General features: G+C 48.3%; 1 protein-coding gene across 3 annotated transcripts in view; it reads left to right on the top strand.

The window, feature by feature from the left end:
• EXOC6 (exocyst complex component 6) overlaps positions 1–26,281 on the top strand; it is a 1,184,343-nt gene that overhangs the window by 200,704 nt on the left and 957,358 nt on the right. For all 3 annotated transcript variants that reach the window (XM_086922491.1, XM_086922490.1, XM_086922489.1), the window contains exon 2: positions 25,752–25,923. In XM_086922491.1, coding sequence (XP_086778617.1) covers positions 25,752–25,923 — 172 coding nt within the window. The remainder of the gene's footprint in view (positions 1–25,751; positions 25,924–26,281) is intronic.

Genomic DNA, 26,281 nt, shown 5'->3' with positions numbered 1-26,281 from the left:
GCGGGCTGTACTATGAGTACCCGTACTGTGAGATACCCCCGCTGTCTGTGCTAACTTCAAACTTGCTTTGTTTGTTTGTTTGTGCCCCCCCCCCCCCCCCAGTCCAATTTCTCGGTGAGCGTAATCCCCAGGTACTCCAAGATAGACACCCTTTCTAGTGCCCTTCCTTCTAATTGGGGATTTTGGCTTGTGTTGTTATTTGCATTAAATTCCATATACTTTGTTTTTTTGGGATTGATCTCCAGACCCCTATTTCTACAGAAGATACTAAAAATGTCAAGTGCCCTCTGAATTCCCATAGGGGATTTCGAGACCAAGAGGGTGTCGTCCTGGGAGCATTGATATCCTTACCGGCAGTCAATGACTCAATTAGGCCATTAATATAAAGGGAGAAGAGGGTCGGGGCCAAGACGCAACCTTGGCGTACACTCCTCTCTACTAGGAAAGGGGCTGAGAGTTTTCGATTCTTACCATACCTAATTTGTGCAAAGTTGCCTTGATGTAGGTGTTTCAACTGGTGGCAAAGGTACTCAGGGACTCCCATATCCAATATTGTTACCCAGAGGTTATCCCTCAGGACCAGATCAAATGCGGATTTGAGGTACACAAATATTAAATAGAGGCTGCCACCCTCTATGGACTATTTTTCCTGAATAAAAGTTGCAGTCTGATAGTGTGGTTGATTGTGGACATTTTAGCCCTAAACCTGGCTTGAAGGGGGGTGAGACCATTGTGCTCCTATATCTAGGTTGTAGAAGTGAGCGGGCAAATATTTTCTGACTTAAGTCTGTGAGGCTAATGGGGCGAATGTTGGTGGGGATGAGCGGGGAGCCCTTTTTGTAAATTGGAATATTTCCAGCCTCGGCCCAGGTGGTAGGAATTGCCATGCCCTGTAGGATGGTGTTAAACAGGGAGCACAAATAGGGAGCCCACACAGAAGGCTCAGAACGGAAAAGGTTCACGGGGATCTTGTCCAGCCCTGGTGCCTTGGCAGGTATTATCTTGCCCAGTGCATCGGTGATCTCCTTTAGGGAAAACAAAGGGGTGACTGGAGGAATTGTTTCAGGGGGGATTGGAGTGTTAACCGCAGACCCAACCCCATCCTCTGCCAGTAAGTGTAAGTATTTTAAATGGGCTCTTCAGACCTCCTCCCCAATATTGGGTGTAATAGCCAGTTAACCTTCTAGGGATCCCGTGTTGATCACGTTCCAAAATGCCCTCATATCGTGATTATTTCATACATTTCTGAGGGAGTCCCATTTTTCATAGTCCCAACTGCTTTTTGCCTTTGCTATGGCGTTTTTATAATCTGCCCTTGCTGTCCTGATTGATGGCCTATTATTTGCTTTAATAGTGACTAAAAGAGCAAACTTTGCTGCGCTACAGAATTTGGATGTCAGGGTTTTCTAGGCAACCTAGGCCTATTGCTAATGCAAAAGATGGTTGCCATGGTGGAGAGTTGGTCTTGGTGGTTATTGAACATTCTAAATTGGGAGGTGGGGGTGCCATTGGTCACAGAGAGTTGGTTTGCAGCTGCAAGGAATGGAATGATTCGTTGATATAAAGAAGCCAGCTTTTCTTGTGATTGGGAAAATTCCCCCCAGTGGACTCTCCTCCCTCCATTGGTCAGCATTAGTCTGGGGTCAGGTGGAGATGATGTTTCAGGCACGATAATGGCCAGTGGTGAAATTACCTCTAGAACTAGAGCATTATGGTCACTATAGTGACGAAAAATTGTCTTAAAATCTATTCCAGGTTTCTTGGAACATGCAGATCTCATGTTGATCCATAAAAAGCCCCCTCTCTGGGTTTTCCATTTTGGAGGTGAGTCCTGCTATGTTCCAGGATAGAAGCTGCAGGGTTGTGGGATTGAGTGTTGCTGGCCCTTGTATGGGCCTGGGGTAGTTGAATGATCCCCTCCGACCCTGTCAACCTTAGGCCAGTACCCAATTCTTGGTCGCCTACTGGGGCGGGCGGGGACTTTACAGCAAGCAACTGGTTGGTTTCAGTTGCATGTAAATCTTGTCGGGATGGCTGGTGTAATAAGGAACTAAAGGGGACCTTCTTCTGTTTTCTACTTTCTATTCCTTTCTCTCCTCTCAAATGTACCATCACCTGTGCTCCTTTTTGATTCCTAATCCCTCTTGGCTGTATGAGTTCCTCCTGGTCTTCCTGGTCTAGAGAACACCCAGAGGTCATCATTTGGCGACCAGGACTCTCATGGGGGGCCGATGCATGATATTCAGTCTTCTGATTCCAGGGGACTATATCTGTTTGAAATGGGAAGGTTGTAAAATAATGATCTTGGGGTGTCCTGATCCTTGATGACAAATTGCATATTCCGATTCCATCCCCCTCTCTCATGGCCAACTCTTCTTGTGCTTTGTGGCGTAATCCCAGTTGGAAAAAAGTATCCCAAGGGGGAAGGATCCTATGCCCCCATTCTCCCTTTGGTAGCTACAATCCAGGAGAGTTTCCACGACCATTGTGTTTCTAAAGTTTATTACTACATAATCCCCGGGTACATCTTTTGGCCTCCAACCCACCCAGCCTACCCTTTGTGTCAGGAGAATTTCGTTTGCATCTTTATAGGTAAATTGCCTGTGCTTAACTAGCTAAAAGATGCATTTGTGTTTTTTAGCTCGAAATGAGATTCCCTACACCCCCTATTCAACTCTGGGACTCCTGTTAGTACAATTACATAGGGTGTTGAGGCCGGGGGGAGATTGATACAGTTTCAGGGTTTCTACACGGGGCGCAGCTCTTACGCTGCCCCTATATTTTACACCTTGTTGGAGGGGATTGTGTATTTGTGATCTTTCTACAGGTGGCCTTGGAATAGTTCCTATTTCTGTCCCTTGGGTAGACCCCTGACAGTGGGTGCTGTTGTTTGTTCCTTGTATCGGTGGATTACTCAAGCTATTACCAGCACCCTCCTGGTTAGTATGGTTAGGCCTATAGGAGTTGGTCATAGGATTTGTTGCTAGGGATTCTAGCCTGATAGTGGACTGGGCTGGTTGTGAGGTTGGGAGCTTTGCTGACTCGACCCCCTTAAGGATTGCCTCTGACTTTCCCACCCATAAGACAACCAATGACGATAGCTTATCAACCCGCTCCTATAAATTATTAAGTTCATCCTTCACAATGGACCTTATTTGAACCTGTCGGTCAACCACCAGATTAGTCACCCAAGATGGTTGCTCCAAGCCTTCATGCATCAAAACCCCTGGTTTGGTTACCCCCGGGTCACTGGACGTTACAATGTTCACCATTTGTTTTTTTTTTATTGAATCCCGAGGATGTAGCGAGTTTTTCTCTCCCTTTTTATGGACAAGCACCCTCCGGGTGCGACTCAGCAGTGTGTGTGGCGCAACCCTTTGTACGTGTCCTTGGGGGGGGTCTGTTGGCGAGACGAAGGCCAAAGCAGAAGGGAAGTTTGCAGAGTCATTGATGGTGCAAGGTGGGGCTAGATCCGGAGTTAGTGAAAGACTCCTTTCGGTCAGCTCGATTTTTGTGACAACCACTCCAATTGCCTTCTGTAACATTCTGGTGTTTGAAGTTGGATGTTGGGAGGATGCGGGTTGCAAAGGTTCCAATTTTGGTTTTCCTCACGCATGTGCGTTTGCCCATGTTTGCTTGTGGTGGGGAAACAACTTAGTCCTTAATAAAGGCTATTTCCACAGGTAGGGCATCTCAGTGGATCGTATTGGAGAGGGTTACCCAGAATTGAGAATTTTTTTAATTTATACTAGGCGGCAGTGGTGTGTGCCACAGAGAGAACAAGCCTGGGGCAGGAGAGCGTACAACAGAATGTTGAAGTCACTAACCTTGTTTCGGCTGTCGAATAGAGCCACAAGCCCGGAGATATCCAAAGTCAGTACTCAGGGGGCTGGCCCAGCCCGGCCTCCTTTGGACTCTGACGGGCGCAGACGGGGCCGTCCTTGGCCAGCACTTAGCCCGGGCATGCCCGTGTACGCCCCGCGCTGAGGGAGCCCAAGACCGCTTTTATGCGCCTTCCTGAGCGAGGATACGCATTGGTGCCTCCCGGTGCTTTTGAACTGTGGAGGTTAGAGTCCCCTGTGAGGCGAGCAGGCTAGTGGCCAGAACCAGCAGGAAACAGCAAATACGGGCTCCCACGCTCCTGGAGCCCAAGACTACTTTTAAGCACCTCCTGGCGCGAAGATATTCATTGGCGCCTACCAGCGCTTAGAACTGTGGGGGTTGGAGTCCCCTGTGAGGTGAGCAGGCTAGTGGCCAGAACCAGCAGGAAACATCAAATACGGGCTTCATGAAACCTAATAATACCCTCCTGGGCTTTAAACTTGTATGGTTAAACTCTTCTTATAGGAATAAATTAAGGATGCCTTGGCAGAGGGAGCCTTATATCAAACAATATGTGCTCAAATCCAGGGGAAATCCTGAATTGGAAATATTCCATGGTCAATTCAGAAGGTAGTACCTGCTGTAGCAAGCATCCTATCTGTGAAGGATTCTCTTTCATTACCTTTACCACATACCCATTATCATTAACTCTGGATTATGCACAAGTAGTAGATTAGAGTTCCGACAGATAGTCCCTTAATGTTCCCACGAATATCTCACATTCTGCCTTGCTGCTGACTGATTAATGCATGCCCTTTAATTCTGACACATCCTCACTCAAAATATGAATGTCTTAATGGTGGTTGTCTGAAAGTAAAGGCACGTACTGTTGCTTTTTTCCTCGTTATATGGTTTGCTTAGTTTTATTGTTTCGAGGGGTCCAAACAGGAACAGGAGAAGTGTTTGATCTGGTTTGGTTACAGCTTTCTGACACAGGTAATATTCTTAGGACCACCAAGAGACGTATACGCCTAGTCCAAGTTCTGCACTGATTATATCGGCTGTGATGATACACAGTTATTGTAGTTTCTGAGGCTTTTCCTTAAACTGGTATTTTCCTATGTCAATCGTGAGACTATTGTTTTGTACTGATTTCAAAGGGGCTTGGCTTTGCTAAACCAAATATGCTAGGTTGGTTCTGTATCTTTTTTTTTTTAAATAACAGCCAGGTCTCACTTCCTTTCTGGACTTGGGATGATCTTGGATTCTCTTGTAGGAAGGAATAGTCAGACAAGGTTGTAGTCTTGGGCAGTGTATTCTGTTCTGGGGTGCCAGTGGAATTTAGCTGTCCTGTACTGCAGTCCTTTCACTTGAACTGCTCTTTGAGTGAAAAACAGTGCTTAAATTCAGAGTCTGGTTTTCGGTATTCAAGTCAAGTCAGAAATTTGTATAGCACGCTACTCACCCAGAGGGCCTCAAGGCGCTTAAGGGAGAGGGGTTCGCTACTGATCGAACAGCCAGGTTTAGGAGAGGTGGTTCTGTGTAAGGCGGAGGTGATTGGGCAGGGAGTTCCAGGTCTTGGCCGCTAAGTAGGAGAAGGATCTTCCTCCCATGGTTGCTCTTCGGATGCGTGGAATCGCCGCGAGGGATTGGTTGGACGATCGCAGTTGGCGGGTGGGGGTGTAGAAGGTCAGGCGAGTGTTGAGGTATTTGGGTCCTAGGTCGTGGAGGGCTTTGTGTGCGTGGGTGAGGAGACGGAACGTGATTCTTTTGTTGACGGGGAGCCAGTGCAGGTCTCTTAGGTGACCGGATATGTGGTTGTGGCGGGGTATATCTAGGATGAGCCGAGCGGAGGCGTTCTGAATGCGTTGAAGTCTTTTCTGCAGTTTGGCTGTGGTTCCGGCATAGAGGGTGTTTCCGTAGTCCAGTCGGCTGGTGACGAGTGCTTGGGTGACCGACTTCCTTGTTTCGGTGGGGATCCATCGGAAGATCTTACGGAGCATGCGCAGGATGATGAAACATGATGAAGAGATGGCGTTGACCTGTCTGGTCATTGAGAGGGAGGAGTCTGGGATGAATCCCAGGTTGCGAGCATGGTCCGTTGGTTTGGGTGCGTTGCCTAGGGCCGGGGGACACCATGAGTCGTCCCAGGAAGAGGGGGATGATCCTAGGATGAGGACTTCCGTCTTGTCAGAGTTCAGTTTCAGGCGACTGTTCTTCATCCACTCGGCTACGTCTTTCATCCCTTCGTGTGGGTTGGATTTGGCAGTGGTTGTGTCTTTGGTGAGGGAGAGGATCAGCTGGGTGTCGTCTGCGTAGGAGATGATGTTGAGGTTGTGTTGGCGTGCGATGGATGCGAGGGGACTCATGTAGACGTTGAAGAGGGTGGGGCTGAGCGATGATCCTTGTGGAACGCCGCATATGACTTTGGTGGCCTCTGATCTGAAAGGGGGGAGGCGGACTCTCTGTGTTCTTCCGGCAAGGAACGAGATGATCCAATCCAATGCTTTGTCTTGTATCCCGACGTCCCTGAGGCGTTGTACAAGTGTGCGGTGGCATTCTGTGTCGAACGCTGCGGAGAGGTCCAGGAGGATGAGGGCCGCTGTTTCCCCGTTGTCGAGCAGTGTTCTGATGTCGTCTGTGGCTGCGATGAGGGCGGTCTCGGTGCTGTGGTTGGCTCGGAAGCCGGACTGTGAGGGGTCGAGGGAACTGTTAGACTCAAGGAAGGCGGCGAGTTGACTGTTGACGGTCTTCTCAATGCCTTTGGCGGGGAACGGGAGGAGCGAGATGGGGCGGTAGTTCTTAAGTTCGGTGGGGTCAGCTGTAGGTTTCTTCAGGAGGGCGCTGAGCTCGGCATGTTTCCAGCTTTCTGGGAAGGTAGCGGTGTTGAAGGAGCATTTGATGATGTCCCGGAGTTGGGGTGCTATGACGAAGTCGGCCTTGTTGAAGATGTGTTGGGGGCATGGGTCAGTTGGCGACCCGGAGTGGATGGAGTTCATCAAGTGGATGGTGTCTTCGGTGCGGATCGGGGTCCAGGCGCGGAGGGTGGTGGTGGGGGCTTCGGTTCAGTGGTGAGGGGAGTGGGCTGGTCGCCAAAGCTGTTGTGTATGTCTGCGATCTTGCTGTGGAAGAACGAGGCTAGAGAGTCGCAGAGGTCTTGAGAGGGAGTGATGTTGTTGTTGCCGGCGCTGGGATTGGTGAGTTCTTTGACGATGTTGAAGAGTTCCTTGCTGTTGTGTGCGTTGTTGTCTAGTCAATCCTGGAATGCTGATTTCTTGATGGTGCGGATTAGCTGGTGGTGTTTGCGGGTGGCGTTCTTGAGGGCGGTCATGTTGTCTGGGGTTGGGTTTCTTCGCCAGGCTTTCTCGAGGGTGCGGCAGTTCTTTTTGTAGTTCTTGAGGTCATCGTTGAACCAGAAGGCTTTTTTGCTTCCAGGCTTGTTGGGATGGTTTTTCAAGGGTGCTAGTTCGTTAGCGCAGTGGGTGATCCACTGTGTGAGATTGATGGCTGCTTGATTTGGGTCCTTTGATGTGGCGGGGGTTTTGGTTCAGAGATGTGGTGAGCTGGTCAGTGATAATTTTGTTCCAGCTTCTGCGGGGAACTTGTTGTGGGTGGTGGTGGGTCGTGGTCTTTCTGAAGCTAAAGTGGACGCAGCTGTGGTCTGTCCAGTGGAGTCCCGTGACGTGATTGAAGGAGATGTGCTTGCTGGAGGAGAAGATTGGGTCGAGCATGTGTCCGGCGTAGTGGGTGGGGGTGTTCCCCAGTTGTTTGAGTCCCAGATTGGCGAGGTTATCCAGCAGGGTGGTGGTGTTGTTGTCGTTGTTATTTTCCAGGTGGAAGTTGAGGTCCCCTAGGAGAATGTAGTCATCGGAAGGGAGGGCGTGTGGGCTGACAAAGTCAGCAATGTCTTCGATGAATTGTGTGCGGGGTCCCGGGGGTCTGTACGTGAGGGTGCCTCTGATTGTGGTCTTGGGGTCGGTGTGTATCTGGAAGTGAAGGTTTTCGGCGGCAGCGAGGGTGTCGTCGGAGCTGGTCGTGATGCGGATGGTGTTCTTGTGGACGATGGCGATGCCTTCTCCTATTTGGTTGATGCGGTCCCTTCGGATGATCTTGTAACGTCCGGGATGGCTATGGCGATGTCGGGCGCTGATGAGGTGTTCATCCAGGTTTCCGTGAGAAAGGCGATGTCCGGCGAGGTGGTGTCGAGTAGGTTCCATAGTTCAATGGCGTGTCTGTGGACCGAGCGGGTGTTGAGCAGGATGCACTGCAGGTGGTTGTTGTTGGAGCTCAGTTTGGCGTTTGTGGTTGTGGAGTGGGACTTGATGCTGCAGAACTTGTAGGATTGACAGGGGAAGGGTCCATGGGTATGTCCTGGGGCGGCTCGGTGGCAGTTGTGGAGGCGGCCGGTGTTGAGTGCAGTGAGGGTTGCAGCGTCGTAAGTTCGGCGGGGGGGAAGGCCTCTGCGGGAGCCAGGGGGTCTGGCGCTGGGCGCGGACCAGGCGTGGATGGACGAAGAGGGGCTTACCTTTGGCACGCATAGGGCGCTTCCGCTGCGCGTATGCGTCTCTGCCTTAAGTGGAGAGCGGAGGGGGGGCGGAGCGAGGGAGGAGCAGCTGGGAGGCGGGAGCGGGGTGGCGAGTGGGGAGGGGATCGGGCGGCGATGCAGTAGGGAACGGGGGTGGGGCCGTGGGGAAGCAGCGGCAGGGAGCGGGGAGCGGGGTGGAGAGACGGGCTGGGACAACAAAATGGCACCAAACAACAACAAAAACAATGCAGGGCGAGATCGGGGGCACAGTCTGGCACAGATACTTAATTAAAGCAGGGTCAATACGATAAAATGCACAATCTGGCACAAATACGATGCAGGCGAGATCGGGGGCACAGATACGATACCACAGGAAGCGGGCAGAGTCAATACGATATCAGTACAGGATGCAGGCAGTGTCAATGCGATATCAGGACGGCCTGGAGCGGGTGGAGCGACCGGTTCTGACCAGGTCAGGACGGTCACAGCTCTTCACCCCCTCGGGTCTTTCCTTATGTTCCAGTGGGAGGGAGGAGCAGCTGGGAGGCGGGAGCGGGGTGGCGAGTGGGGAGGGGATCGGTCGGCGATGCTGTAGGGAACGGGGTTGGGGCCGCGGGGGAGCAGCGGCAGGGAGCGGGGAGCGGGGTGGAGAGACGGGCTGGGACAACAAAATGGCACCAAACAACAACAAAAACAATGCAGGGCGAGATCGGGGGCACAGTCTGGCACAGATACTTAATTAAAGCAGGGTCAATACGATAAAATGCACAATCTGGCACAAATACGATGCAGGCGAGATCAGGGGCACAGATACGATACCACAGGAAGCACAATCCAATTTAAAATATTTCAGCTGTTATGTAGCATGGGGAGATAAAAAAAATTGATAAAAAATCACATTATTATATTGTCTGGTGTTTTAAAGGATGTATAATAGGAAGATTTTTCAACATTCCTGGTGTGAATAATACTGAAAATCCTGAACCTGCATTCCGGGATGGCCCCATGTATGTACAAAGGGACTTCAGACTGAAGTCCCTTTGTACATAACTCCTGTTAAGAGCAGAAGAGGATCCCTGCATCCCTCTTCATTCAGTTTGAAAAATTAGCAAACTAGAGATGAGATCTCGAGGGCTGCCAAGTAAAAAGGTCCAATATATAAAAAATGAGCGAAAGTAGAGAAAAGCGACCCCCATCAGTCACTTTTTGACTGGATTTTTTTAAAACATTTTGTCGACAACTATTGAGGTTTTTTTCTCCTGGTGTGGTAGGGATGCCGTCCAAGAAGGACATCATCAAGTCCTGCAGTGACTATCATTGACACATGTCCATGACGGACCCACATCTTGTATGCCTGCGTGCGTCAAGCGCGACCACGACCCAAAGTCATGCTCCCGCTGCTGCAACATGAATCTCAAGGACTTGTGGGAATGATCCCTCAAGCTCCTGGCGGCCCGGTGTGCAACTCAGTGATGTTTGAGGTCCCGGTCGAGGTAAAGGTCCTGGGAAAGGTCACAGAGTCCGAGATCCTGGTCACAGTTCAAGTCGTCGGGACACTCTGGTAAGGTCAGTCACAAGAAGATGAAGTAGAAGAGGTCCTCGACTTCTCCTTGTCCGTTGGGTGAGGGAACGTCTCCATTCAAGGACTGACTCAGTGGTCGATTGTGCGCTTGGGCTGGCAATGTGCCTACCCGACTTTCTTGAGCGAGAGCAACCCCCGCCCAACTGAAGGAGTTTTGTGAGGCCATGTTCTTAATATTTGGGTGGCTCAACTCCTCTGGCATGCCTTTGGGCCCTGAAGGGTCGGCATGGGCCCCATCTGGTTCCTTGCAGGTGACTCCAGACTCCAGGGATCCTCTCCTGGATCTGGACCAGTACCAGTCGTACCAACTCAACCTTCCCCAACTCCAGTCTGGTTGCCTCACACATTCACCAAACATTCCTGCTTGGACAGTCAGGTCCGTAGGGATGGACATTTTGCCTATTTGGTCCTGCAGAACATCCTTGTTTGAAATTGTTTTGCGGACCCGCTGCCAGAAATGGTAGTGCTTGGGTATCTATTTTAACGTAAGGAATCTGCGGCTGGAAGTCTCTGTCAGATGAACAAGTTTTACTTACCTTGAGTAACTCCTTACCTGGTAGAGACCATATCTAGCCAGGGATTCCTTACTGACCCACCCATTATCCCCACTCTGCTAACGGACTTCTAGAGACTGGACTGATCCCATTCAGGGCCCTAGTTTTCCACACTAGTGGTCAGTGTTCTTTAAGTCTCTGTGCTTCTGGCGTGAAAAGTCATTAAAAAATAGGTGACGTCAGCGAGCCTGGATGGCACCTAGATAGGTGTCGCAGACGACGATGCACCCAGAGCTGATCGAAGCCACCTACCTGTACACAGGGGGTAATACTTATGCAAAATCTTCCAGATCCAGTCTGACACCTGGGGAAATTCTAAGGTAAGGAATCTGCGGCTAAATATAGTCTCTACCAGATAAGGTAGTAGTAACTTGTTCTACAAAATCATATGTTGCAATGTATCATTCTCTTATGGTAATAACCTGTGGTATCTGCCCACATCAGCCTTAATGGGGGTCCAACCCTGTAGATATGATGGCATTAGTAATTTCTTTAGTAAGGTCATTAGTATTGCATCAAGAGAGGGAATAAGGTTTGCATAGCTGGGGTGTGGCCTAACCACGCTGCAAGATGGCTGCTTGTTAAGCGCGCTCTGCTGGCCGAGTTAACATCCTAACATAATCCGTTCATCTGGAGAGTCATCGGGGACCCTTAATTGCTCCTGGGCAATTCAGGCGGAGCTGTGCTATGACTGGGTGGTCGCATGCGGCTGTGCACTGAGCTGGAGGATGGCTGTGGACCCCTGGAGGAGGAGGCCTGCCCGCTGCGCTGAGTTCCCCATGCCTGTGCGGCGTCTGCGAGGAGCTTCTTGTTGGCGGCCAAGTGCCTTACGCATCGTGGGGTACTGACGCCTGATCTGAGGTGAGGCAGTGCCAGACGAGGGGCCCGTGCATCTGTGACTGCGGCGATCTGGTAGAAGGCAGCCAGTGCCCCCCGGTCGCCGAGACGCCAAGCCGCCATCTTGGGTGCAGGCGGCCCTGCAGGTTCGGTGCCGGCTCTGCCAGCAGGGAACTCAGGGAGAACCGCTGCCGGACGGGGAGCTGCAGGTGCAAAAACAACAGTTGATGGACAGAATGCAGAACAATTTCATACATTCACCCCAGTACAGAGATCTGGGCCTAAATCCATCGTTTTTTTGCACTCCACACCACCCCAGTTCAGACATGGCCATATGCAAATCAGCCTTGACCCTGTGCCTCATGGGAACAGTCCAGCCCGAACTGCCAAGCCATGTATTTACTGTACCGGAATCAAGCATCCTAGGACCGGTTTCTGGCTATCAGCCATCTTCAGCCAGGATAGCTTGACTCCAGTGGTGTGGAGAGCATGGGACTCACGTCTGAGCATACCCATCCCACTTGGGGTAACAAATGCAAAAACAACAGTTGATGGACAGAATGCAGAAAAATGTCATACATTCACCCCAGTACAGAGATCTGGGCCTAAATCCATCGTTTTTTTGCACTCCACACCACCCCAGTTCAGACATGGCCATCTGCAAATCAGCCTTGACCCTGTGCCTCATGGGAACAGTCCAGCCCGAACTGCCAAGCCATGTCTTTACTGGACAGGAATTAAGCATCCTAGGATCGGTTTCTGGCTATCAGCCGTCTTCAGCCAGGATAGCTTGACTCCAGTGGTGTGGAGAGCATGGGACTCACGTCTGAACATACCCATCCCACTCGGGGTAACAAATGCAAAAACAATGGCTGGTGAGCGCCGGACCCCCACCGACATCAGTCCCATTGGCGCGCTCCTGGATCGGGGTTTGGGTGGCTCTCATGGGCCGGGGCGGACTGGCTCCTTTGGTGGTGTGGCCTGTGGGGCTGACCCCTAGCAACCCATACGCTGTGTGGTGCGTCCCGGGCCGTGGAAGGGCGTAACTAGAGTGGCTGAGTGACACTGTGGCAAGGGAGGCTACAGATACCCCGGGTGCCCATACAGCCGTTATAAGAGATGGGCACAACAGGAGCCCTGGTTACATTTGAAACTGGAACCTGCTCGCACACCGGCTGCCTGAGCAGCACTAAATCACTGATAGGCCGGTGTGTGATGCAGGGAGACCCTCCGGGCCACATAGAGCAAGACACTGCACTGGACCGTTCTGGACTAGGTGCCCCGGGCCCACTTATCAAACCAGAGAGGAAACACACCGTTCTAGGCCGACTACATCCAGCATCAGACACAGAACCATGGGTAAGCAAGATGTAAAGCAGCCAAAATTAACATTTGAAACTAAAAGACACACCAGACTAACGGAATCTGAACTTGAAGGGAGCAATGATCGATCAACCAGTGAACAGTCAAAGGAACAAGGGGAGGACCTCCGCACATTAGTCTAAAAACAGGTTGACACGCATGAGACACAGCGGAATCAATTGGAGGACCGAAACTCGGACAATCATGAGTTCCAATTCGAAAACCAAAGATCAGCTATTAAATATGTACAAGATGCTTAATCTGATCAGGGCCAAAAATGACAATTTAGAGGCCAGGTCTCGCCTCAATTACCTACAGATAACTGGAATCCCTAAGACCACCGCCATCATCAAAATGGAGTCCTTTATAGACAAATTGCTAAGGGAACTGTTTGGCTCAGATTTGTCCACAGTGTTCGCAGTGGAGAGAGCACATCGCACTCAGGGCCCCAGACCACCTATTGGAGCAACACCTAGACCAATTCTAGCAAAGTAATTAAACTATCAGGACCAGCACACTATATTGAGATTGGCTAGAGAGATGGGCACCATCCAGCATAAAGGGAATACAATTTCTTTTTACCACGATTTTACTTCGCGGTTCAGGCGGCCAACAGGGAGTACCTTCCAGCGAAGCGTATCTTACTGCAGACCAAGATTCCCTATGCTTTGCTGTATCCTGCGAAGCTGTATGTATGTATGTATGTATGTATGTATGTATGTATGTATAGGCATTTATATAGCGCACTACTTACCCGGAGGGTCCCAAGGCGCTTCGACCGCTGCGAAACCCTTCCTGGCTTCCCTGAGAGATGGTCCCTTAATGGGTATCTCCAGGGTAAGACCAGGCATCCCCGGCGGTCTGGTGGGGCCGTTAGTGAAGATGAGGCAAGCTGATGCCCAGAGTTGCCGAGTGTGATCGCTGATCAGAGTGGGCACCGAGGCGAGAGAATTATCGAGTCCGCTGACCCTGGTCCAGAAACCTGCCACGCCGGGAATCGAACCCTGGTCCCGGGCCGTCCTCTGCTCTCGGGTCTGCCGCCTCCAAAGTGACACATGAGGGCTCTGTCCATGTTTATTCGGGGCATGTTGGCAGCAGAGAACACAATTAGCAGAGCCACGCACCAGTCTGATATTGGGGGTGACAGGACACCAAACATACGTCACAAGTTCATACTTCAGAAGGACGCAGGATAAAACATGACAACACTGAATTTAATAACCTGGAACATTTGCGGTCTCAACGACCATAGAAAATCCAGATTGGTCCACTCATATTTGCTCAGGCATCACATAGATATTTGCTTTCAACAAGAGACTCATCTGAACAATACCTTCTACACCAGGCTGAAAAACTGATGCTGCGGGCATGCCTATTCATCCATGTATTCAAACTATGCGTGTGGCGTTGCTGTACTCATGTGGCATGGGCTGGACTGGAACTTGCATGAATCCCATCTCGACCCTGAGGGAAGATATGTTATATTACTTGGGATTCTGGGAGGGTTGAAGATTACATTAGTGGCAATCTATGGGCCCAATACGGATAACCCAGACTTTTTTCAAGCTATAAATCCACCGGGTGCGATACCATTTTGTGGGGCGGGGATTTTAACGCAGTGCTTAATGATGCTGTGAACAGGAAGGGCGCATCTCGCTCACTCCATCCTAACTCTAGCACTACACTAAGGGCCAGATGCAGGTAGGCTTTTACCGGTCGGTAACGGCGAAATCGGCCGTTACCGACCGGTAAAAGCCTTTTCCTATGTAGGGGCTTTTTTACCGATTCGGTAAATTCCGAATCGGTAAATGTTGATTCGGTATTTACCAAATCGATATTTACCGATTCGATAAATACCGAATCAACATTTACCGATTCGAAATTTACCGAATCGGTAAATGTGATGTAAAAAGCACTTAAGAGAGTGTTTCAGGGCTTTAAGAATTCGTTATTTACCACCAACTATTAATGCATAAATGTGCATTTACACCTGTGCCATGTGACAGACATACATGCCCTTAGGGCATGTATGTATGCCACATGTGCACACCAACACTAATCAGGCGTGCAACAGGGTGTCAAAGTGACACCCTGCCATTCTTGACTTTTTCCCATTTTTACTGAATCGGTAATTACCGATTCGGTAATTGACATTCATTCCTATGGGCCTCCAGGCTCATAGGAATCAATGGCAAATACTGAATCGGTAAATACCGATTCGGTAAATACCGAATCCTACTGATTCGGTATTTTTTACCGAATTATTACCTACATTGGATTTACCGATTCATAAATACCGAATTGGTAAAATTCGGTATTTATGAATCGGTAAATCCAAATTACCTACATCTAGCCCTGAATGCCATCCACTCGGATGGCAACCTAACGTATTTTTGGAGAGCACGTAATGAAAGTGTGAGGGAGGGCACTTGTATATCAGAACACCACAGGGCCTGGACGAGGCTCGACTTCTGGTTGCTTTTGCAGGATGTGTTGATGTGGACACAAGAGATCACCCATCTGCCCCAGTCCTTGTCAGACTATACCCCCTGCCTCCTGCGTTTATCCACGCCTAATGCTCCCAACAGAATGTCCAGCCGGAGGCTCCTTCCAAACGCACTGCTTGACGAGGCCTTTAATGAGAAAATACGTGGTGACATTGATGAGTATTTCTCTCATAATATTGTTTCGGTCACATCCTAGGCATCCTTGTGGGAGGCTTTTAAAATGGTGATAAGGGGTCAATGTATAGCACATCAAGCTGGGATACTGAAAGCAATAAGGATCACCCTCGCCTCCCTGGAGGCATGTATCAAGGAGCTTGAGACACAATACTGTATTACCGATGATCCCTCCCTTTTAGTATCACTAAAAGAAAAATTATTGGAATTTGAGGAAGAGGCACAGCGGGAGGTGAAATTTATGGGCAAATGTACACACAGGCTAGGAGATATGGGGAAGCGGACATGCCTGGTAAAAGTCTTACGAACATGCTTCGGGCACCGTGGTTGGCCGCTTATGTCACTGAAATTCGTGGAGAAAATCAGACACCAACTTGAGACCCGCAAGAAATCTTAGATACCTTCGCACAATTCTATGCCAATTTATACACGGCCACAAGCCGATCTGTTCCGGAGGGTCTGCAGCTGTTCTTGGATTCCCTAGAACTGCTCTGGATGGGTAGGGGTCACAGAGTTTATCTGGATGTTCCTTTTTTCCTCTGAAGATGTCACCCAAGTGATCCGTAGCATGCCATCTGATAAGGCCCTCTGCTCCGATGGCATCACCACTGCATTTTACAAAACTTATGCTACTGAGCTGGCCCGAACCTTATAACAGTCTAAGAAGGGGGGCCCAGATGACTGGTGCCCTGCCACCCTCAACGCGCGAAGCCATTATAATTACACTGCTGAAGCCCGGGAAACCTAGTGCCTAGGTGGACTCTTACAGACCGTTGTCACTAATTAACGTAGAAGTTAACATTTTCGTAAAACTACTTGCAAACAGAATACAGCCACTGCTCCCATTAATTGCTGGCCCAGATCAGTCAGGGTTCATCCCGGAGCGGTCTACGAAGCAGAATCTTTGTACCTTTTTTACTGTATTACACTACTTGCAGCATTTCTAGACGCCACAAAAGCGTTTGATACGCTAGAGTGGACATATTTATTTGCTGTCCTGGAGAGAATAGGATTCAGCCCTCTCTTCCTAGGCCTCATACGCCTGCTCTACACTGAACCATTAGCAAGGATCCATATGAATGGCATGCTATCGATCCCATTCTGCATCACAAGAGGAACAAAGCAGGGTTGCCCCCTGTCTCCTCTTCTTTTCGCTATAGCGATGGAGCCACTGGCGGCACGGATCAGACAACATCATGCTGACTGGGGGCTAGGGTTCAGCACCAGGGGCCTATTGATCTCACTATACGCGGATGACATTACCCTGTATATTAACGACCCTGCTGTGAACATGGCTCCCATTCTCCATAAATTAATAAAATTAAGGGGTTTATCCGGTATATCTGTGTTTATTGGGCTAAGTCCACTCTCTTTCCATCTTACGGACACAACAATCCCGTTCCCTATTGACTATTCCCTGCAATGGGCTGATGGTCCGGTGAAATATCGGGGCATCTGGCATAGTCGCGATGTGCAGGAAATTTGGAACATGAACTTCGGATGCGCCATGACTGGCTGGAGGACAGGGTAACAGCATGGAAAAAATGGCCTCTCGCCCTGGCTGGGAGAATCGCAGTAGCCAAGATGGTGGTTTTGCCTAAGTTCTTATATCTCTTTGTTAACATTCCAATCCCCCTCACCCAAGCCTTTTTTAACACAATCTGCTCTTTATTGATATCCATGATGTGGGCGGGCCGACAGGTGCCGGTGTCTTGGAAGCTCCTGACTTTACCATTGACCAAGGGCGGACTGGGGGCCCTGATATCCAGCTGTATGCTTACTGCGTGCAAGCCCAATTCTTGAAGTATTGGCTACACACGATCCCGTTTCTGCCACATGTGGCGGTTGAGCTCGATGTTGCAGCACTGGTGCCTCTCCTGGTGGTAGTTTATGGGCCCTACAGACGGTCGCAAGAAGGCATTGACACAGTGGAGATCCTGAGGTGGGAATGGGACAGGCTTCATGATAGAGCGCATCTGCAAATACTATATGCCCCATCCATATAGCGCACAACCCCATGATCCCTGCAATGCTGGAGGGGGCAAACAGATTAATAGCTAGAAACCTGGAACTGCATACATTTGCTGATTTACACCCTGGGGACACATTCAGATCTCCACCTGAAACGACGGAGAGAGGGGCCAGGACTTTTTCGGAGCTGTTTCTTTATTATGAACTCAGGGCATCCTGCAGGCAAAAACACACAACTTTCCCCTCCCCCACCCACATTTATGGCACTTAAATGTCATTCAGACTACTCCCCCCGGGAGACTTATAACACGCCTTTATAGCAACATGCAGAATACCGCCCTCCTTCCCTGCGACCGGCGGCTGGGTACTATCGTAGTAGTCCATAAGGAGGGCAAGAGGGGAGGAGGAGTGGCCCTGATAGCTCGCACTGATCTCCACTTCCAGATTCTTCCTTCTCCCTTAATTCCGGAAGTGGACTACCTGGTGGCACGCTCGACCTCTTACCAGACACCCCTGACCTGTGTCCTCATTTATCGTCCCCCTCAACTTACCCCTTCTTTCAATTCCAACTTTCAAGACCTTCTCGCCACCTTGGCGATAAACAATTCTTCAGTCCTAGTCCTAGGGGACCTTAACTTCTGGCCAAACGACCCAGCCGAAAGCCCCTACTCCAAGGACTTTACCGATCTTATGAACAGTCTCAATTTCACATCTCACATCCACAGTCCCACTCATATCCACGGTCACACCTTGGACCAGATCTGGGCTCTAAATGTCCCCACATCACTTCCCATTGTTTCCCCCTGCCTCTGGTCCGATCACTCCCTTATCTCATTCTCCCTTGCCCTAGCCCCTGATGCTAAGCCTCCACTTTGTAAGAATATCTGGGTCAGGAAATGGGGAAAAGCGGACATGCCATCCTTTTGCTCATCGCTGGCTGAGACCAGCCCTGACCTCTCAGGCCTCACTGCCCCAGCTCAACTGGCCACCATCAACTGGCTGACCCAATCGGGCAATGAATTCGCTCCCCTGAGACGGATTACGGTTAAAAGAGCTCACGCAGCTAACAGATGGTTTAACTCAGACCTTAAGGCAAAGAAGCTGGCCGCGCGGAGAGCTGAGCGAGCTTGGAGGAGAGCTTACTGCCCTACACTGAAAACTGCATACCTCTCTGTTCTCCAAATCTATAAAAAAGCCATTCTTGAGGCCAAGACAGTTTTTTATTCTAATAAGATTCTAGCGGCTGAGTCCCAGTCCAAAGAAATTTTTGCCACGGTACACGAATTAGCGTCTTCCGACAGAGCCACGGCTACGATCCCCCCTTCCCAACATCTATGCAACTCGCTCAATGATTTCTTCATTGAGAAGGTTGCAAAAATTAAAACCAATATACCCCCCCTCACCAACATTTGCCAACCCCTCTTCCCCTTCCACTGCTTCCAAACTGACCATCATCCCTCCACTGACCTTGGACTCTCTTCCCCCGTTGCTCCAACGGGTAAAATCGGGCTCTCCCTTGGACTTTGGCCCTGCTCGCGTTCTTAGAGAGATCTATTTAACCTGTCCCGTCCCGCCGCTCACCCTCCTTAACGACTCGCTCAGCAACGGTGTTGTTCCTAACTTTCACAAAGCAGCGGTCGTAATCCCAATCCTGAAAAAAACTGGTGTTGACCCCTCATCCCCCTCCAATTACCGCCCCATTTCCCTGCTGCCCTACCTGGGAAAGGTTTTGGAAACTCATGTCACCACCACCCTGAGCGCTCACGTGGAAGCAAATCACTGCCTCTCCCCCCGCCAGGCGGGCTTCCGACCCCTACACTCCACGGAGAAGGTAGTGATTTCAGTAATGGATGGACTTCGCGAGGGCATCGACACCAATCTCTCGCAGGCCCTCATCCTCCTGGACCTGTTCGCCACCTTTGACACGGTGGACCATTCCACCCTTCTCACCCGTGTCAAGGCGGCGGGCATAGAGGGCTCAGCCCTCTCATGGCTTGAGTCCTTCCTATGCGACAGGGCTCAAGCGGTCCACCTTGCTGGCTTCACTGCCGCCTCCCGTAAGGTGGAGTGTGGCGTCCCCCAGGGCTCATCACTTTCCCCTCTTTTGTTTAACTTATACATCTACCCCCTCATTTTTATGTTGCAGCAGCTGGAGGTCACGGTTTTCAATTACGCCGACGACCTCCAGCTAATCTTTAATCTTTCCCATTCCCCTTCGTCCGCCCAAAATGTTCAAACTGTCATGCTATTCATTCAGGACTGGATGAACTGCAACCACCTCAAGCTCAATCCAGACAAGACTGAGTTAGTCCTGACTGGAGGTGGCTGCAGTCCATGGTCCCCGCCATTTTGGCCCCCATCACTTGGTGTCCCCCCACTCCCGGTCCCCAAAGTCAAGACCCTTGGGATTCTACTCAATTCACAACTCTCCGTGAACTCCCAAGTTAGTTCGGTGGTATCCTCCTGTGTTTTTTTCCCTCAGAATAATTAGAAAAATATCTTGTTTTTTCTCCCTCCCGGCGCTAAAGGTCATTGTTATGGCCATGGTGCTTTCGCGCCTAGATTATGGAAACATTATCTACAACGGCGCGCCGGCCTACGCCATACATCGCCTGCAGTTAGTGCAGAATCAGGCTGCCCGCCTGATTCATGGATTGCCCAAATACCATTGAGCCACTCCATTGCTGAAGGCTCTGCACTGGCTGCCCGTGAGAGAACGTTCCCTTTTCAAACTAGGTTGCCTCACTTTCCAGGCCAGGATGGGCACCGCCCCCGAGTTCATCCTTTCAGCCATCAGTCCCTACTCACCGGGCAGAGACCTCCGTTCAACCCACATGGCACTTCTGACCGTACCCCGCTTCAAGAAAAAGAAAGCTGGCGGGGCGAAATTTGCGGCCCCTTGCACCTGTGTTCTGGAACTCCCTCCCCTTGGCGCTCCAAACTTCATCCTCCTATCTGGAATTCCGAAAAAACCTGAAAACTTTTCTCTTTTCTAGCGCCTTTGCCACTTAGTATGCCCTCTCCAGCTGCCGTCCGCTGGTTGTAATCCTCAAAGCGCCATGAAACCGCTAGGTATAAGTGCGCTCAACAAATGTTTTTAAATTCAAATTCAAATTCAAGCTAAGCACAAACTGTGCTTTCTATAGACTAATCTCACTCCTAAAAATTCTGTTGCTGATGCTATTCACCCTGATGCCCCTGGCGTATTGGATACGGGCAGACCCTCTGGTGACCGGGTTGGACTGGATGGACAGAATATTCCTGTATGCCTACGATATCCTCTTATACGTGACCAGTCCTGAGTCTACCCTTCCCGGCTGCTTCATTTATTCCACGTTAATGGGACCTACTCAGAGTTTCGGATCAACTTGGGTATCCCTTCTCTACCCTTATTTGTATTGGCTGCAGGTTGGTGCATCCTGGAGGGGCTAGTGGTGGAGCACACTGTCTTCAAATATCTCCGCCTTTATGGTACCAGGCACACTGATCTCTCGCTCTCAGTCTGTACTGAAGGCTCCCATTATCAATTCTTGGCAGGGTGGCTATGTATAAAATGATGACCTTGCCAAAGCTCTTATATGTACTACATAATTCGCAATATTGGGTTCCGCCTGAGTTCTTTGAATGAGTCAACCAGACGATTCGTCCGCCTCTATGGGACGGGGGAACTGCTAGGATAGCACTCCCCAAACTCACGAGGGGGTGGTAGGATGGAGGCATTGCCCTCCCTGATGTAGCAAAATATTACTGGGCTTTCCAACTGATCCTTATTAATGAGTGGGTTTTCGTCCCTCAGGAGGAGACCTCGATTGTGGCAGGTCGTAGATCTCTGGGTCTGCAAGGCATTCCAAGAGCACTGTATTCCAAGGGAGGTTGCAGGCAACTCATTGAGAAGAGTCGTGGCCTCGGTATGGTGGGTGGCTACTAGATTCCTCGACTGGCAGGGAAAACCCATGGCAATGACACCACTCTGGGACAGTGATATGCTGACAGAGGTGTGGAGGCTCAAGGGGATTGCTAGGTAGAACTTAACTGGATTTCAGCTCTGGGAGACGTGGAGGGGGCGGGGGGGAGCTGGTTGCCTAGGAGACATTGCAGGTGGAGTATGACATGGCACCCGGGGAATTCCTCCGATACTTTCAGCTGAGACATGCCTTACTAGCGCACCTGGAATAGTATGCGCTATTGAATGACGCATCTCCTCTTGAGGATAGGCTGTTGACTGAACCACTGGGTAAGAGTGCGATCTCCCTTACAGTAATTTGCTGAACAACATCCCTGGTCCCTTTGTGAAGCTTCAGTAGGCCTGACTGGTAGATGTAGGAGCTATGGAGGATGGGAAATTGGAGGAAGTGATTCATTCACCCAGGGTGGTGGCCATAACATTGTGCTTTCGATTAGTGCAGTTGCGCTTGTAGAATAGGTCTTACTATACAAGGGTGCTTATGTATAGGATAGGATGGGTTCCCTCCGACAGATGCAACAGGGGGTGTGGGTTACAAGGGATCTTCCTGAACACTCTTTGAGACTGTCTGAGGCCGAGGAACTTCTGGGCCTGGGTCCGAGAAGGGCATAGGCAGGGAGCTGGTCTCGGGACCGGGACCACGGCTAAAGTGATCCTTCTGAATGTTTGTGGGAGAAAAACCCAGGCACGTTCCCCAGACCACTGTCCACTCTGAGTTTCACTGTGGCGAAACAAAAAAAGATGTTGTGTGTTTATGATGGGCAGCCGAGCCACTGAGTGTGGAACAATGGCAAATGAAATATGAATATGGATTGGTATAGGGCTGCGGAAGACCAGGTCTATAAGGGGACGGGATGCCTCCAAAAGTGGAAAAGATCTGGCAAAAGTGGGGCCGTTATGGGGACCTTAGTGACGATCGGGTAGGGACTGAATGAGGGCACGTTTTGTTCTTCTACATTTTGGATGTAGATCTATACTTTATATGTGGGGGGGGGGAGGTCTGAGGGGTTGGAAGGCGCATCTGGAGAAATTTCCACATATACTGTAGTGGTATCCTGTGAGATACAAAGTGTCGACATTGGGGTTTGGGTTGTGTTTTTTGACAAAGTAAAAATTGTTTAAAAAAGAAATGTACATGTTGGTGTAAGTAGCAACCTGCATGGACTGGAAAAAAAGAGGAGTTAGAACTGTGCAAATAATATATGGGTCATGCAGTGTGAAATATAAAAATAAAGAAAGCAGGCAACTCGATTTGTAATTACTCCTTAAAGGATTGCAATAATCATATAATTTACTTACCTGGGAAGAGAGTTTCCTCAGTCTCTTTCGATCGAGGGTTGAATTTCCCAATTACTTGGGATGTGATGTAGTACACTTATAGACATGGAGAGTGAGTCCAGGAGCCTGAATGAGCTATGGTTTGAGGTGTGTTCACCATGTAAGGTGAGAGGCCCAGCCATATTGTTAGATCTGTTTGTTATTAGACCAATACAGAATTATGTTTAAAAAATTGTAAAATACGAACTGTTAGGTGTGGAGACTGTTCAGAAAGAATGGTCCTGTTTACAATCCATAGTTGAGAATATTGTCATCACTAGTTGACCCCATGACACAATATTACTTCTTTTCAGAAATCCTTATTTACCTCGCTAATCTACAATGTATATCTTAGATCGGGCACTTTGAGATAATGTCAAAAAGAGGTTAAGGTGATTGTGCTCCTCGCACTCAAGTTGTGCATTTTAACTATGGATTAATTATACAACTCTAGATGCATAGTGATAACCCAAATTTGGTGTCCAATAATTTTGTTGTTCCTTTGTCAATTGCTTTTTTTGAATATACAGAGCTTTCTCGTTTTTCAATGTTGTGTGATCACAACAATCACAAAGAGATTTGTCATGTTATGTGACAACTACATACAGAGTTCACAACCATCTTAAGTTTCTTGGCTCAGAAGCATAGCAAGCAAGGAAGACAAGCGTATGTAGGAACAAGTAAAGGCTTGGCCAAAGAGCCAGGTTTTAATACAGGAAGACTTTTTTGTTACATATAGTTTCCATTATAAAATACCGTAGCTCTGCTGAGCTTAATGAAACCTAAGGCCAACAGTCCTATGTTTTATAACATTAGGAAGACTAGAAGATTAGCTGTAGAGAAATGAAAACATACAATGAGACCTAAATTGAATATTGCGATTTATCTTTAACCAGTGGAGACATGATAGTAAGGTGCAAAATCAGGAGAATCTAGTTGCCCTCAATAACAGGTGGGCAGCTGTATTCTGGATAACCTGAAGTTGATGGAGTAGAACGTTTCAGAACCCCATATAAAGGGAATGAGAATAATCTCTGCTCTCATTGACTCAATAAGAGCAGATGTATTACGTTTTTTCCTTCCTCTGATAGAAATGAAAAAACCTTTTTCATTACTTCCAGATGGAAAGCATAGGCTGATGCAACAAATGAAACCTGGCCTTCTGAGAGAGCTTATTGTAATGGTTTTGAGAGAAGGGGAAAGCGAGCCCGTCCCTGCCGGCCAGTAGGAATCTAGCCATAAATCAATCATTAATTATCAAAATTTCAGTTTTCTCTGCATTAAACTTGAGGTTGTTGCTGCCCATCCACTACTAAATAAATTTTATGATTTGTTAAAAAGCCTGGTGCTTGGAAGGATTTCCAGCCAGACATGAGCTTGACTGTGTGTCATCAGCGTCATGTAATTATGTAAGCCTTGATTGGAAAGGGCTCTCTCTAAAAGGCTCACATAAATGCCGGGTCTGGTGACTTAGTGGCTTATGCGTCCACTGTAGGAGGCCATGTTTGACCTCATGGTCACAGGTTCAAATCCTGCCGGGTCTACTGAACGTTTCATCTTTCTGAGGTCGATAAAATGAGTACCATCGAGCTGGGTAACAATAAAACATTTGTTATTAAGCGCCAAGATGCCTACGTGAATGTGCGCTTTACAAATACACGTTATGTTATGTTAAATGTTAAAATGAGGGAGTAAGAAATCCAGTGGGATTCAAGGACAAACTGCTAGTTTCTACTTATTGGAAGGAGTAAGGTTTACAGCCATAGATACACTTTAGGCCAGGTGCTTTGGAATAGTCCAGCTGTATGGCATGATTTACTGTGTCATATGCTGTTGACAAATCCATTAGGATTAAGGCATTGGCGTGGCCCTGATTTAATTGCATTCTTAAATCATCAGCTGTGTAGATGTCAGACTAGAAAAAGGTTAGCGGATGAAAGATCATCTTCTACAGGTTGTGAGAAAACTGTTGGGATTGAAGCACTGGGTTGTAGTACTACTTTGGTTTAATAACGTGTGTTTCTCTTTAAATTATTAGTTGTTACGCTACTAACTGCATTTCGACAAACTCAGGCTATTACTTTTGAAATCTACCTAAATGAAACGTTAGGCAAAAACTGCTCCTCTTTACTAATGTATCAGAACATTAACTTTAGTTATAGACTTATAAAAATGTTATTATCCAATAATACCAATATACCCCGTTATATGGCTATTTTACAAAGGCACATACCTTCCAGGAGTATAAAATAGAAAACTGGAATAGTTTGAGTTAAAAAGAGAGAGATTTTCTTGCTGATTTTGCAATGAATATGTACATATGTTTTTTGCCACTGGTTCATAGCTGGTGTCATTGTTTGGTGCAGGGGAATGGGCTGCATGAAGTAGGGTTGTCGTGTCAAGTCCAAAAGTGCCACTTTATTTCAGGATCGGGGAGACTGGTGAAAATCATATGCATAAAACACATTTGCCGAAATATTGCGTAATGTCGGATTGAAAATGTGCTGTAAAAATTCTCCCTTCGAGGCAAGCCTTGTGCAAAGCAATGAGTTACGTTTTTGGAGCTTGTGTCATGAATAAAGCAGTCTCTCTGTGATGTAGATATGCTAATGTTTAACGTTAGATTAGAATTCTATTTTCTAATTGGGGGTGCAGGTTTTGAGTGATGCATTATTTTTGATTCATTTCACGATGATTTCCAGGGGAGTCAAACTTTGCAACTTTAGATTAACATTTAGTGACAGGTGAGGGTTTAAGCTTTTTATAAAAACTAAGCTGTTATTATTAATGTGAGTATTTTTCAAAAAGTACAAACCTGGGACTTGTGAGCCCATTCAAGTACAGCATTATTACGCTGGGCCGCTAGCATGCTATCTTGATTACTAATAGTTTGTGTCTGTGTTGAAGCAATAGCTACCAAGTACCCCTTGAATTGTGGGGCAATTGTGTATGTTATCCGTTTACAGCATTTAGTATTACAAATGAAGCTGTGTTCAGCGCCTCTCACTATCTTACCTACGTCTGCCATTCCTTTCTTGTGTGCCATCACAAATATTTTAGCGTTTTGTATTTCCAGAGATGTATTTGACAACAACTTTCAACGTAACATTATTCCTCTTCTATTGTATCTCAACAGATCTGTGTATGATGACCTGCCAAATGCACACCAAAGGTTCATGGAAAAACTTGATGCTCGTATTCGGAATCATGACAGAGAAATTGAAAAGATGTGCAATTTTCACCACCAGGGATTTGTTGATGCTATTACAGAACTTCTTAAAGTAAGGGCAGAGGCAGAAAAGTTAAAGGTAAGAAGGAGACTGAAATTATTTGGATTAATATTTTAAGAGACTAAGCCCGGGACTGGCAAGTAAATTTCTGGGAACATTTTGAGATCTGAACCATTAGTTTTGTCATTTTTGTAGCCATTTATTGGATTAAGGCTGTGCAGGTTAGAATTGATAACATGAAAACAAAAAATTGCTATTGTAGTATGTACCCTGACCACTATTTCAGCTGTGTATAATTTCGACATATAGGTTTAAATGTCTGTTTCTTCTCTAGTAATTTAATGATATTAAAAAATACCTGTGATTTAAGAAAATGTTATCAAAATAGAGCTCGGTCAGAATCATCTGCCATTGCAAGTGCCCTTATGGTGAGATT

The sequence above is a fragment of the Lissotriton vulgaris genome, chromosome 5, assembly GCF_964263255.1.
Source record: "Lissotriton vulgaris chromosome 5, aLisVul1.2, whole genome shotgun sequence".
In the NCBI taxonomy this organism is placed as follows: domain Eukaryota; kingdom Metazoa; phylum Chordata; class Amphibia; order Caudata; family Salamandridae; genus Lissotriton; species Lissotriton vulgaris.
Note: the sequence above shows the minus strand (reverse complement) of the source record. Positions and strands in the feature narration are given on the sequence as shown.